This window comes from Bombina bombina, chromosome 5 (assembly GCF_027579735.1).
Source record: "Bombina bombina isolate aBomBom1 chromosome 5, aBomBom1.pri, whole genome shotgun sequence".
In the NCBI taxonomy this organism is placed as follows: Eukaryota; Metazoa; Chordata; class Amphibia; order Anura; family Bombinatoridae; genus Bombina; species Bombina bombina.
In genome coordinates this window covers 1,154,115,011-1,154,128,789 of record NC_069503.1, presented here as the reverse complement: position 1 = coordinate 1,154,128,789, position 13,779 = coordinate 1,154,115,011, and the positions used below count along the sequence as shown (strand labels likewise).

Below are 13,779 nucleotides of genomic sequence, written 5' to 3'. Positions count from 1 at the left end.
TTATACAGTAACGTACATTACTAGTACCTCATACAGTAACACATATCAATGTGACTTTATACAGTAACGTACATTACTAGTACCTCATACAGCGCCGCACACTGCTGATATATTATATTAAACACAAATCCTTTGTACTTTCTATGCCCATAGACGTTTGTGGCGATGAGGACGTCCGAGCAAAGCTCTTGGAGCTGAAGCATAAACATGACGCAATTAAGAAATCCCAGGACAAGCACAAGACAGCGCTGCAGAGGAGAACGTCCAGCGCAGGCAGCCGCGGGTAGGTAACCATACACTGACCGGAGAGGTTCTGCGCTGAGCTACAGGGATGGTGACGGCCTTATTTGGGCCCTCACAGCGCAGCGTTTTATTAACTGGAACCTGTTACCGACAACAACCTCATGTGCCTCTGGGGTTTGCTTGGCATTGTTAGCTATAACTTCCCATCAGGTTATTCAATTCGTATAAAAGCTGGTGCATGGATTGGAATAGCGTTATCACCACACAGGCTACAGTGCCACAAATGCATAAACCACCAATAACTAAACAGCTTCTGTGGTCCATGAGCGAAATCACATGGTAGCGCAGCTTACAGAGGAACTCTGGGACTTCTGAGGGCCTATTTCAAGCACTTGCATAAAGTGCGGCTCACACGGCTGCCAATAGCGCACATCCTGTTTTACAGGCATCTTTACAACAATACCAGGGGTGGTCGTGTCTGACATTTCTCTTGTAAGGTGTATCCAGTCCACGGATCATCCATTACTTGTGGGATATTCTCATTCCCAACAGGAAGTTGCAAGAGGACACCCACAGCAGAGCTGTAATATAGCTCCTCCCCTAACTGTCATACCCAGTCATTCTCTTGCAACTCTCAACAAGCTAGGACGTTGTAGGAGAGAGTGGTTAAATATAGCTAGTTTATTTTCTTCAATCAAAAGTTTTTTATTTTTAAATAGTACCGGTGTTGTGCTATTTTATCTCAGGCAGTAAATAGAAGAAGAATCTGCCTGAGGTTTCTATGATCTTAGCAGGTTGTAACTAAGATCCATTGCTATTCTCACATATGTCTGAGGGGATTACACAGATGAGGTAACTTCAGCGAGAGAATGGCGTGCAGTTTATTCTGCTATCAGGTATGTGCAGTTATAATTTTTTCTAGAGATGGAAAACACTAGAAAATGCTGCTGATACCGGATTAATGTAAGTTAAGCCTGAATACAGTGATTTAATAACGACTAGTATCATGCTTACTCCCAGGGGTAATACCCTTATGATATTGCAATATAAAACGTTTGCTGGCATGTTTAATCGTTTTTATATATGCTTTGGTGATAAAACTTTATTGGGGCCTAGTTTTTTCCACATGTCTGGCTTAAATTTTGACTAGAAACAATTTCCACTGTTGTAGTATGAAAGTTACAGTTGGTGCAGTTAAAATTACAAACTGTGACATACAGCTTCCCTCAAAGGCCCTCTGAATGCTATAGGACATCTCTAAAGGGCCCAAAGGCTTTCCAAAGTCGTTTATTGGGGAAGGTAGGGCCACAGCTTGCTGTAGCAGTTGTTTGTGACTGTTAAAAAACGTCTATTTCGTTTTTTTGATCCGTTTTTTGAACTAAGGGGTTAATCATCCATTTGCAAGTGGGTGCAATGCTCTGTTAGCCTATTATACACACTGTAAAAATTTCGTTTGATTTACTGCATTTTTTCACTGTTTTTCAAATTCTGACAAAATTTGTTTCTCTTAAAAGCACAGTACCGTTTTTTATATTTGCTTGTTAACTTGATTTAAAGTGTTTTCCAAGCTTGCTAGTCTCATTGCTATTCTGTATAAACATGTCTGACATAGAAGAAACTCCTTGTTTATTGTGTTTAAAAGCCATGGTGGAACCCCCTCTTAGAATGTGTACCAAATGTACTGATTTCATTTTATGCAATAAAGATCATTTTCTGTCTTTAAAAAATGTATCACCAGAGGAATCTGACGAGGGGGAAGTTATGCCGACTAACTTTCCCCACGTGTCAGACCCTTTGACTCCCGCTTAAGGGACTCACGCTCAAATTTTGCTATACAGGCGCGCAGAGCGCTATGGCTTAGATCATGGTCAGCTGACGTGACTTCAAAATCTAAGCTACTTAACATTCCCTTCAAGGGGCAGACCCTATTCGGGCCTGGTTGAAGGAGATTATTGCTGATATCACTGGAGGAAAAGGTCATGCCCTTCCTCAGGACAGGTCCAAATCTAGGACCAAACAGTCTAATTTTCGTGCCTTTCAAAACTTCAAGGCAGGTGCGGCATCAACTTCCTCTAATAATAAACAAGAGGGAACTTTTGCTCAATCCAAGACGGTCTGGAGACCAAACCTGGAAAACAGGTAAGCAGGTAAAAAAGCCTGCTGCTGCCTCTAAGACAGCATGAAGGAACGGCCCCCTATCTGGGAACGGATCTAGTAGGGGGCAGACTTTCACTCTTTGCCCAGGCGTGGGCAAGAGATGTTCAGGATCCCTGGGCGTTGGAAATTATATCCCAGGGATATCTTCTGGACTTCAAAGCTTCCCCCCCAAAAGAGAGATTTCACCTTTCACAATTATCTGCACACCAGATAAAGAGAGAGGCATTCTTACACTGCGTACGAGTCCTCCTAGTTATGGGAGTGATCCATCCAGTTCCAAAGGAGGAACAGGGACAGCGTTTTTACTCAAATCTGTTTGTGGTTCCCAAAAAAGAGGGAACCTTCAGACCAATTTTGGATCTAAAGATCTTAAACAAATTCCTCAAAGTTCCGTCGTTCAAGATGGAAACTATTCGTACCATCCTACCACTGATCCAGGAGGGTCAATATATGACTACAGTGGATCTAAAGGATGCTTATCTTCACATTCCGATACACAAAGATCATCATCGGTTTCTCAGGTTTGCCTTTTAAGACAGGCATTACCAGTTGTAGCTCTTCCCTTGGGATTAGCTACAGCCCCAAGAATCTTTACAAAGGTTCTAGGGTCACTTATGGCGGTCCTAAGGCCGCGGGGCACACCAGTAGCCCCTTATTTAGACGACATCCTGATACAGGCGTCAAACTTCCAAATTGCCAAGTCTCATACGGACGTAGTACTGGCATTTCTGTGGTCGCATGGGTGGAAAGTGAACGAGGAAAAGAGTTCTCTATCTCCACTCACAAGAGTTTCCTTTCTAGGGATTCTGATAGATTCTGTAGAAATGAAAATTCACCTGACGGAGTCCAGGTTATCAAAGCTTCTAAATTCCTGCCGGGTTCTTCATTCCATTCCGCGCCCTTCGGTGGTTCATTGTATGGAAGTAATCGGCTTAATGGTAGCGGCAATGGCCGTTTGCACGCTTACATCTCAGACCGCTGCAACTATGCATGCTCAGTCAGTGGAGCGGGGATTACACAGATTTGTCCCCTCAACTGAATCTGGACCAAGAGACCAGGGATTCTCTTCTCTGGTGGCTATCTCGGGTCCATCTGTCCAAAGGTATGACCTTTCGCAGGCCAGATTGGACAATTGTTACGACAGGTGCCAGCCTTCTAGGTTGGGTTGCAGTCTGGAACTCCCTGAAGGCTCAGGGATCGTGGACTCAGGAGGAGTCTCTCCTTCCATTAAATATTCTGGAACTAAGAGCGATATTCAAGGCTCTTCAGGCTTGGCCTCAGTTAGCAACTCTGAGGTACATCAGATTTCAGTCGGACAACATCACGACTGTAGCTTACATCAACCATCAAGGGGGAACGAGAAGTTCCCTAGAGATGCTAGAAGTTTCAAAAATAATTTGCTGGGCAGAGATTCACTCTTGTCACCTATCAGCTATCCATATCCCAGGTGTAGAGCACTGGGAGGCGGATTTTCTAAGTCGTCAGACTTTTCATCCGGGAGAGTGGGATCTCACTCTGGAGGCATTTTCACAACTGATTCATCGTTGGGGCAAACCAGAACTGGATCTCATGGCGCCTCGCCAGAACGCCAAGCTTCCGTGTTACGGATCCAGGTCCAGGGATCCCAAGGCGACACTGATAGATGCTCTAGCAGCGCCCTGGTCTTTCAACCTGGCTTATGTGTTTCCACCGTTTCCTCTGCTCCCTCGACTGATTGCCAAGATCAAGCAGGAGAGAGCATCGGTGATTCTGATAGCACCTGCGTGGCCACGCAGGACCTGGTATGCAGATCTAGTGGACATGTCATCCTTTCCACCATGGTCTCTGCCTCTGAAACAGGACCTTCTACTTCAGGGTCCTTTCAACCATCCAAATCTAATTTCTCTGAGGCTGACTGCCTGGAGATTGAACGCTTGATTTTATCAAAGCGTGGCTTCTCCGAGTCAGTTATTGATACCTTAAGACAGGCACGAAAGCCTGTCACCAGGAAAATTTACCATAAGGTATGGCGTAGATATCTTTATTGGTGTGAATCCAAGGGTTACTCATGGAGTAAGGTCAGGATTGCCAGGATATAATCTTTTCTCCAAGAAGGTTTGGAAAAAGGATTGTCAGCTAGTTAAGCGTCTGGCAGATGTTCCAGACGTTCAGGCCTTTTGTCAGGCTTTAGTTAGAATCAAGCCTGTGTTGAAACCTGTTGCTCCACCATGGAGCTTAAACTTGGTTCTTAAGGTTCTTCAAGGAGTTCCGTTTGAACCTCTTCATTCCATAGATATCAAGCTTTTATCTTGGAAAGTTCTTTTTTTTGGTAGCTATTTCCTCGGCTCGTAGAGTCTCTGAGCTATCTGCCTTACAATGTGATTCTCCTTATCTGATTTTTCATACGGATAAGGTAGTCCTGCGTACCAAACCTGGGTTCTTACCTAAGGTGGTATCTAACAAGAATATCAATCAAGAGATTGTTGTTCCATCCTTGTGTTACACAATTTGGACGTGGTCCGTGCTTTAAAGTTTTATTTACAAGCTACTAAAGATTTTCGTCAAACATCTGCTTTGTTTGTTGTCTACTCTGGACAGAGGAGAGGTCAAAAGGCTTCGGCAACCTCTTTTTCTTTTTGACTAAGAAACTTAATGCGCTTAGCCTATGAGACTGCTGGACAGCAACCTCCTGAAAGGATTACAGCTCATTCCACTAGAGCTGTGGCTTCCTCTTGGGCCTTTAAAAATGAGGCTTCTTTTGATCAGATTTGCAAGGCGACGACTTGGTCTTCGCTTCATATTTTTTCAAAATTTTACAAATTTGATACTTTTGCTTCTTTGGAGGCTATATTTGGGAGAAAGGTTTTACGGGCAGTGGTTCCTTCCATTTAAGTTCCTGCCTTGTCCCTCCCTTCATCCGTGTACTTTAGCTTTGGTATTGGTATCCCACAAGTAATGGATGATCCGTGGACTGGATACACCTTACAAGAGAAAAGACAATTTATGCTTACCTGATAAATTTATTTCTCTTGTGGTGTATCCAGTCCACGGCCCGCCCTGTCATTTTAAGGCAGGTAATTTTTAAATTTAAACTACAGTAATCACTGAACCCTATGGTTCCTCCTTTCTCGGCTTGTTTTCGGTCGAATGACTGGCTATGACAGTTAGGGGAGGAGCTATATTACAGCTCTGCTGTGGGTGTCCTCTTGCAACTTCCTGTTGGGAATGAGAATATCCCACAAGTAATGGATGATCCGTGGACTGGATACACCACAAGAGAAATAAATTTATCAGGTAAGCATAAATTGTGTTTTCTCCAACATAGGTGTGTCCGGTCCACGGCGTCATCCTTACTTGTGGGATATTCTCTTCCCCAACAGGAAATGGCAAAGAGCCCAGCAAAGCTGGTCACATGATCCCTCCTAGGCTCCGCCTACCCCAGTCATTCTCTTTGCCGTTGTACAGGCAACATCTCCACGGAGATGGCTTAGAGCCTTGTCGGTGTTACTTCATAAAAAGCTGGCAGCTGTGCCAGATGTTCAAGCTTTTGTTCAGGCTCTGGTTAGAATCAAGCCTGTTTACAAACCTTTGACTCCTCCTTGGAGTCTCAATTTAGTTCTTTCAGTTCTTCAGGGGGTTCCGTTTGAACCCTTGCATTCCGTTGATATTAAATTATTATCTTGGAAAGTTTTGTTTTTAGTTGCAATTTCTTCTGCCAGAAGAGTTTCAGAATTATCTGCTCTGCAGTGTTCTCCTCCTTATCTGGTGTTCCATGCAGATAAGGTGGTTTTACGTACTAAACCTGGTTTTCTTCCAAAGGTTGTTTCTAACAAAAACATTAACCAGGAGATTATCGTGCCTTCTCTGTGCCCGAAACCAGTTTCAAAGAAGGAACGTTTGTTGCACAATTTGGATGTTGTTCGCGCTCTAAAATTCTATTTAGATGCTACCAAGGATTTTAGACAAACATCTTCCTTGTTTGTTGTTTATTCCGGTAAAAGGAGAGGTCAAAAAGCAACTTCTACCTCTCTCTCGTTTTGGATTAAAAGCATCATCAGATTGGCTTACGAGACTGCCGGACGGCAGCCTCCTGAAAGAATCACAGCTCATTCCACTAGGGCTGTGGCTTCCACATGGGCCTTCAAGAACGAGGCTTCTGTTGATCAGATATGTAGGGCAGCGACTTGGTCTTCACTGCACACTTTTACCAAATTTTACAAGTTTGATACTTTTGCTTCTTCTGAGGCTATTTTTGGGAGAAAGGTTTTGCAAGCCGTGGTGCCTTCCATTTAGGTGACCTGATTTGCTCCCTCCCTTCATCCGTGTCCTAAAGCTTTGGTATTGGTTCCCACAAGTAAGGATGACGCCGTGGACCGGACACACCTATGTTGGAGAAAACAGAATTTATGTTTACCTGATAAATTACTTTCTCCAACGGTGTGTCCGGTCCACGGCCCGCCCTGGTTTTTTAATCAGGTCTGATAATTTATTTTCTTTAACTACAGTCACCACGGTACCATATGGTTTCTCCTATGCAAATATTCCTCCTTAACGTCGGTCGAATGACTGGGGTAGGCGGAGCCTAGGAGGGATCATGTGACCAGCTTTGCTGGGCTCTTTGCCATTTCCTGTTGGGGAAGAGAATATCCCACAAGTAAGGATGACGCCGTGGACCGGACACACCGTTGGAGAAAGTAATTTATCAGGTAAACATAAATTCTGTTTTTATACAAACTGTATTCTGTGATCTTATCATGGCAGCTGATCTATGTTGTACAGGGGACACACGGCAGCTGATGTATGTTACAGGGTCGTACAGGAGACACACGGCAGCTGATGTATGTTACAGGGTCATACAGGAGACACAGAGCAGCTGATGTATGTTACAGGGTCATACAGGGGACACACGGCAGCTGATGTATGTTACAGGGTCATACAGGAGACACACGGCAGCTGATGTATCTTACAGGGTCATACAGGAGACACACGACAGCTGATGTATGTTACAGGGTCATACAGGGGACACACGGCAGCTGATGTATGTTACAGGGTCATACAGGAGAAAAACGGCAGCTGATGTATGTTACAGGATCATACAGGGGACACACTGCAGCTGATGTATGTTACAGGGTCATACAGGAGACACACGGCAGCTGATGTATGTTACAGGGTCATACAGGAGAAAAACGGCAGCTGATGTATGTTACAGGGTCATACAGGAGACACACGGCAGCTGATGTATGTTACAGGGTCATACAGGAGACACACGGCAGCTGATGTATGTTACAGGGTCATACAGGGGACACACGGCAGCTGATGTATGTAACAGGGTCATACAGGGGACACACGGCAGCTGATGTATGTTATAGGGTCATACAGGAGACACACGGCAGCTGATGTATGTTACAGGATCATACAGGGGACACACTGCAGCTGATGTATGTTACAGGGTCATACAGGAGACACACGGCAGCTGATGTATGTTACAGGGTCATACAGGAGAAAAACGGCAGCTGATGTATGTTATAGGGTCATACAGGGGACACACGGCAGCTGATGTATGTTACAGGGTCATACAGGAGACACACGGCAGCTGATGTATATTACAGGGTCATACAGGAGACACACGGCAGCTGATGTATGTTACAGGGTCATACAGGGGACACACGGCAGCTGATGTATGTTACAGGGTCATACAGGGGACACACGGCAGCTGATGTATGTTACAGGGTTATACAGGGGACACACGACAGCTGATGTATGTTACAGGGTCATACAGGAGACACACGACAGCTGATGTATGTTACAGGGTCATACAGGGGACACACGGCAGCTGATGTATGTTACAGGGTCATACAGGGGACACACGGCAGCTGATGTATGTTACAGGGTTATACAGGGGACACACGGCAGCTGATGTATGTTACAGGGTCATACAGGAGACACACGGCAGCTGATGTATGTTACAGGGTCATACAGGGGACACACGGCAGCTGATGTATGTTACAGGGTCATACAGGAGACACACGGCAGCTGATGTATGTTACAGGGTCATACAGGAGACACACGGCAGCTGATGTATGTTACAGGGTCATACAGGGGACACACGGCAGCTGATGTATGTTACATGGTCATACAGGGGACACACAGCGATGTATGTTACAGGGTCATACAGGAGACACAGAGCAGCTGATGTATGTTACAGGGTCATACAGGGGACACACGGGCAGCTGATGTATGTTACAGGGTCATACAGGGGACACACGGCAGCTGATGTATGTTACAGGGTCATACAGGAGACACACGGCAGCTGATGTATGTTACAGGGTCATACAGGAGACACAGAGCAGCTGATGTATGTTACAGGGTCATACAGGAGACGCACAGCAGCTGATGTATGTTACAGGGTCATACAGGAGACACACGGCAGCTGATGTATGTTACAGGGTCATACAGGAGACACACGGCAGCTGATGTATGTTACAGGGTCATACAGGAGACACAGAGCAGCTGATGTATGTTACAGGGTCATACAGGAGACACACGGCAGCTGATGTATGTTACACGGTCATACAGGAGACACACGGGCAGCTGATGTATGTTACAGGGTCATACAGGGGACACACGGCAGCTGATGTATGTTACAGGGTCATACAGGAGACACACGGCAGCTGATGTATGTTACAGGGTCATACAGGAGACACAGAGCAGCTGATGTATGTTACAGGGTCATACAGGGGACACACGGCAGCTGATGTATGTTACAGGGTCATACAGGGGACACACTGCAGCTGATGTATGTTACAGGGTCATACAGGGGACACACGACAGCTGATGTATGTTACAGGGTCATACAGGAGACACACGGCAGCTGATGTATGTTACAGGGTCATACAGGAGACACACGGCAGCTGATGTATGTTACAGGGTCATACAGGAGACACACGGTAGCTGATGTATGTTACAGGGTCATACAGGAGACACACGGCAGCTGATGTATGTTACAGGGTCATACAGGGGACACACGGCAGCTGATGTATGTTACAGGGTCATACAGGGGACACACGGCAGCTGATGTATGTTACAGGGTCATACAGGAGACACACGGCAGCTGATGTATGTTACAGGGTCATACAGGAGACACACGGCAGCTGATGTATGTTACAGGGTCATACAGGAGACACACGGCAGCTGATGTATGTTACAGGGTCATACAGGAGACACAGAGCAGCTGATGTATGTTACAGGGTCAAACAGGGGACACACGGCAGCTGATGTATGTTACAGGGTCATACAGGAGACACACGGCAGCTGATGTATGTTACAGGGTCATACAGGGGACACACGGCAGCTGATGTATGTTACAGGGTCATACAGGGGACACACGGCAGCTGATGTATGTTACAGGGTCATACAGGAGACACACGGCAGCTGATGTATGTTACAGGGTCATACAGGAGACACACGGCAGCTGATGTATGTTACAGGGTCATACAGGAGACACAGAGCAGCTGATGTATGTTACAGGGTCATACAGGAGACACACGGCAGCTGATGTATGTTACAGGGTCATACAGGAGACACACGGGCAGCTGATGTATGTTACAGGGTCATACAGGGGACACACGGCAGCTGATGTATGTTACAGGGTCATACAGGAGACACACAGCAGCTGATGTATGTTACAGGGTCATACAGGAGACACACGGCAGCTGATGTATGTTACAGGGTCATACAGGAGACACACGGCAGCTGATGTATGTTACAGGGTCTTACAGGAGACACACGGCAGCTGATGTATGTTACAGGGTCATACAGGAGACACACTGCAGCTGATGTATGTTACAGGGTCATACAGGAGACACACGGCAGCTGATGTATGTTACAGGGTCATACAGGAGACACACGGCAGCTGATGTATGTTACAGGGTCATACAGGAGACACACAGCAGCTGATGTATGTTACAGGGTCATACAGGAGTCACACGACAGCTGATGTATGTTACAGGGTCATACAGGAGTCACACGACAGCTGATGTATGTTACAGGGTCATACAGGGGACACAGAGCAGCTGATGTATGTTACAGGGTCATACAGGGGACACACGGCAGCTGATGTATGTTACAGGGTCATACAGGAGACACACAGCAGCTGATGTATGTTACAGGGTCATACAGGAGTCACACGACAGCTGATGTATGTTACAGGGTCATACAGGAGTCACACGACAGCTGATGTATGTTACAGGGTCATACAGGGGACACAGAGCAGCTGATGTATGTTACAGGGTCATACAGGGGACACACGGCAGCTGATGTATGTTACAGGGTCATACAGGAGACACACGGCAGCTGATGTATGTTACAGAGTCATACAGGGGACACACAGCAGCTGATGTATGTTACAGGGTCATACAGGAGACACACGGCAGCTGATGTATGTTACAGGGTCATACAGGGGACACACGGCAGCTGATGTATGTTACAGGGTCATACAGGAGACACACAGCAGCTGATGTATGTTACAGGGTCATACAGGGGACACACGGCAGCTGATGTATGTTACAGGGTCATACAGGGGACACAGGGCAGCTGATGTATGTTATAGGGTCATACAGGAGACACACGGCAGCTGATGTATGTTACAGGGTCATACAGGGGACACACGGCAGCTGATGTATGTTACAGGGTCATACAGGAGACACACGGCAGCTGATGTATGTTACAGGGTCATACAGGAGACAGAAGGCAGCTGATGTATGTCATACAGGGTCATACAGGAGACACACGGCAGCTGATGTATGTTACAGGGTCATACAGGAGACACACGGCAGCTGATGTATGTTACAGGGTCATACAGGAGACACACGGCAGCTGATGTATGTTACAGGGTCATACAGGGGACACACGGCAGCTGATGTATGTTACAGGGTCATACAGGAGACACACGGCAGCTGATGTATGTTACAGGGTCATACAGGAGACACACGACAGCTGATGTATGTTACAGGGTCATACAGGAGACACACGGCAGCTGATGTATGTTACAAGGTCATACAGGAGACACACGGCAGCTGATGTATATTACAGGGTCATACAGGAGACACACGGCAGCTGATGTATGTTACAGGGTCATACAGGAGACACACGGCAGCTGATGTATGTTACAGGGTCATACAGGAGACACACGACAGCTGATGTATGTTACAGGGTCATACAGGAGACACACGGCAGCTGATGTATGTTACAGGGTCATACAGGGGACACATGGCAGCTGATGTATGTTACACGGTCATACAGGAGACACACGGCAGCTGATGTATGTTACAGGGTCATACAGGGGACACACGGCAGCTGATGTATGTTACAGAGTCATACAGGAGACACACGGCAGCTGATGTATGTTACAGGGTCATACAGGAGACACACGGTAGCTGATGTATGTTACAGGGTCATACAGGAGACACACGGCAGCTGATGTATGTTACAGGGTCATACAGGAGACACACGGCAGCTGATGTATGTTACAGGGTCATACAGGGGACACACGGCAGCTGATGTATGTTACAGGGTCATACAGGAGACACACGGCAGCTGATGTATGTTACAGGGTCATACAGGAGACACACGGTAGCTGATGTATGTTACAGGGTCATACAGGAGACACACGGCAGCTGATGTATGTTACAGGGTCATACAGGAGACACACGGCAGCTGATGTATGTTACAGGGTCATACAGGGGACACACGGCAGCTGATGTATGTTACAGGGTCATACAGGGGACACACGGCAGCTGATGTATGTTACAGGGTCATACAGGGGACACACGGCAGCTGATGTATGTTACAGGGTCATACAGGAGACACACGGCAGCTGATGTATGTTACAGGGTCATACAGGAGACACACGGCAGCTGATGTATGTTACAGGGTCATACAGGGGACACACGGCAGCTGATGTATGTTACAGGGTCATACAGGGGACACATGGCAGCTGATGTATGTTACAGGGTCATACAGGGGACACACGGCAGCTGATGTATGTTACAGGGTCATACAGGAGACACACAGCAGTTGATGTATGTTACAAGGTCATACAGGAGACACACGGTAGCTGATGTATGTTACAGGGTCATACAGGAGACACACGGCAGCTGATGTATGTTACAGGGTCATACAGGAGACACACGGCAGCTGATGTATTTTACAGGGTCATACAGGGGACACACTGCAGCTGATGTATGTTACAGGGTCATACAGGAGACACACGGCAGCTGATGTATGTTACAGGGTCATACAGGGGACACACGGCAGCTGATGTATGTTACAGGGTCATACAGGAGACACACAGCAGCTGATGTATGTTACAGGGTCATACAGGAGACACACAGCAGCTGATGTATGTTACAGGCTCATACAGGGGACACACGGCAGCTGATGTATGTTACAGGGTCATACAGGAGACACACGGCAGCTGATGTATGTTACAGGGTCATACAGGAGACACACGGCAGCTGATGTATGTTACAGGGTCATACAGGGGACACACGGCAGCTGATGTATGTTACAGGGTCATACAGGGGACACATGGCAGCTGATGTATGTTACAGGGTCATACAGGGGACACACGGCAGCTGATGTATGTTACAGGGTCATACAGGAGACACACAGCAGTTGATGTATGTTACAAGGTCATACAGGAGACACACGGTAGCTGATGTATGTTACAGGGTCATACAGGAGACACACGGCAGCTGATGTATGTTACAGGGTCATACAGGAGACACACGGCAGCTGATGTATTTTACAGGGTCATACAGGGGACACACTGCAGCTGATGTATGTTACAGGGTCATACAGGAGACACACGGCAGCTGATGTATGTTACCGGGTCATACAGGGGACACACGGCAGCTGATGTATGTTACAGGCTCATACAGGGGACACACGGCAGCTGATGTATGTTACAGGGTCATACAGGAGACACACAGCAGCTGATGTATGTTACAGGGTCATACAGGGGACACACGGCAGCTGATGTATGTTACAGGGTCATACAGGAGACACACAGCAGCTGATGTATGTTACAGGGTCATACAGGGGACACACGGCAGCTGATGTATGTTACAGAGTCATACAGGAGACACACGACAGCTGATGTATGTTACAGGGTCATACAGGAGACACACAGCAGCTGATGTATGTTACAGGGTCATACAGGGGACACACGGCAGCTGATGTATGTTACAGGGTCATACAGGAGACACACAGCAGCTGATGTATGTTACAGGGTCATACAGGGGACACACGGCAGCTGATGTATGTTACAGAGTCATACAGGAGACACACTGCAGCTGATGTATGTTACAGGGTCATACAGGAGACACACGGCAGCTGATG

The 13,779-nt window shown here is 46.7% G+C and overlaps 1 protein-coding gene across 1 annotated transcript in view; it reads left to right on the top strand.

Moving 5' to 3' along the window:
* The window catches only part of PPP1R16A (protein phosphatase 1 regulatory subunit 16A), a 315,248-nt gene that overhangs the window by 287,219 nt on the left and 14,250 nt on the right, over nt 1–13,779 (top strand). Inside the window, exon 8 of the mRNA XM_053715494.1 lies at nt 154–283. Coding sequence (XP_053571469.1) covers nt 154–283 — 130 coding nt within the window. The remainder of the gene's footprint in view (nt 1–153; nt 284–13,779) is intronic.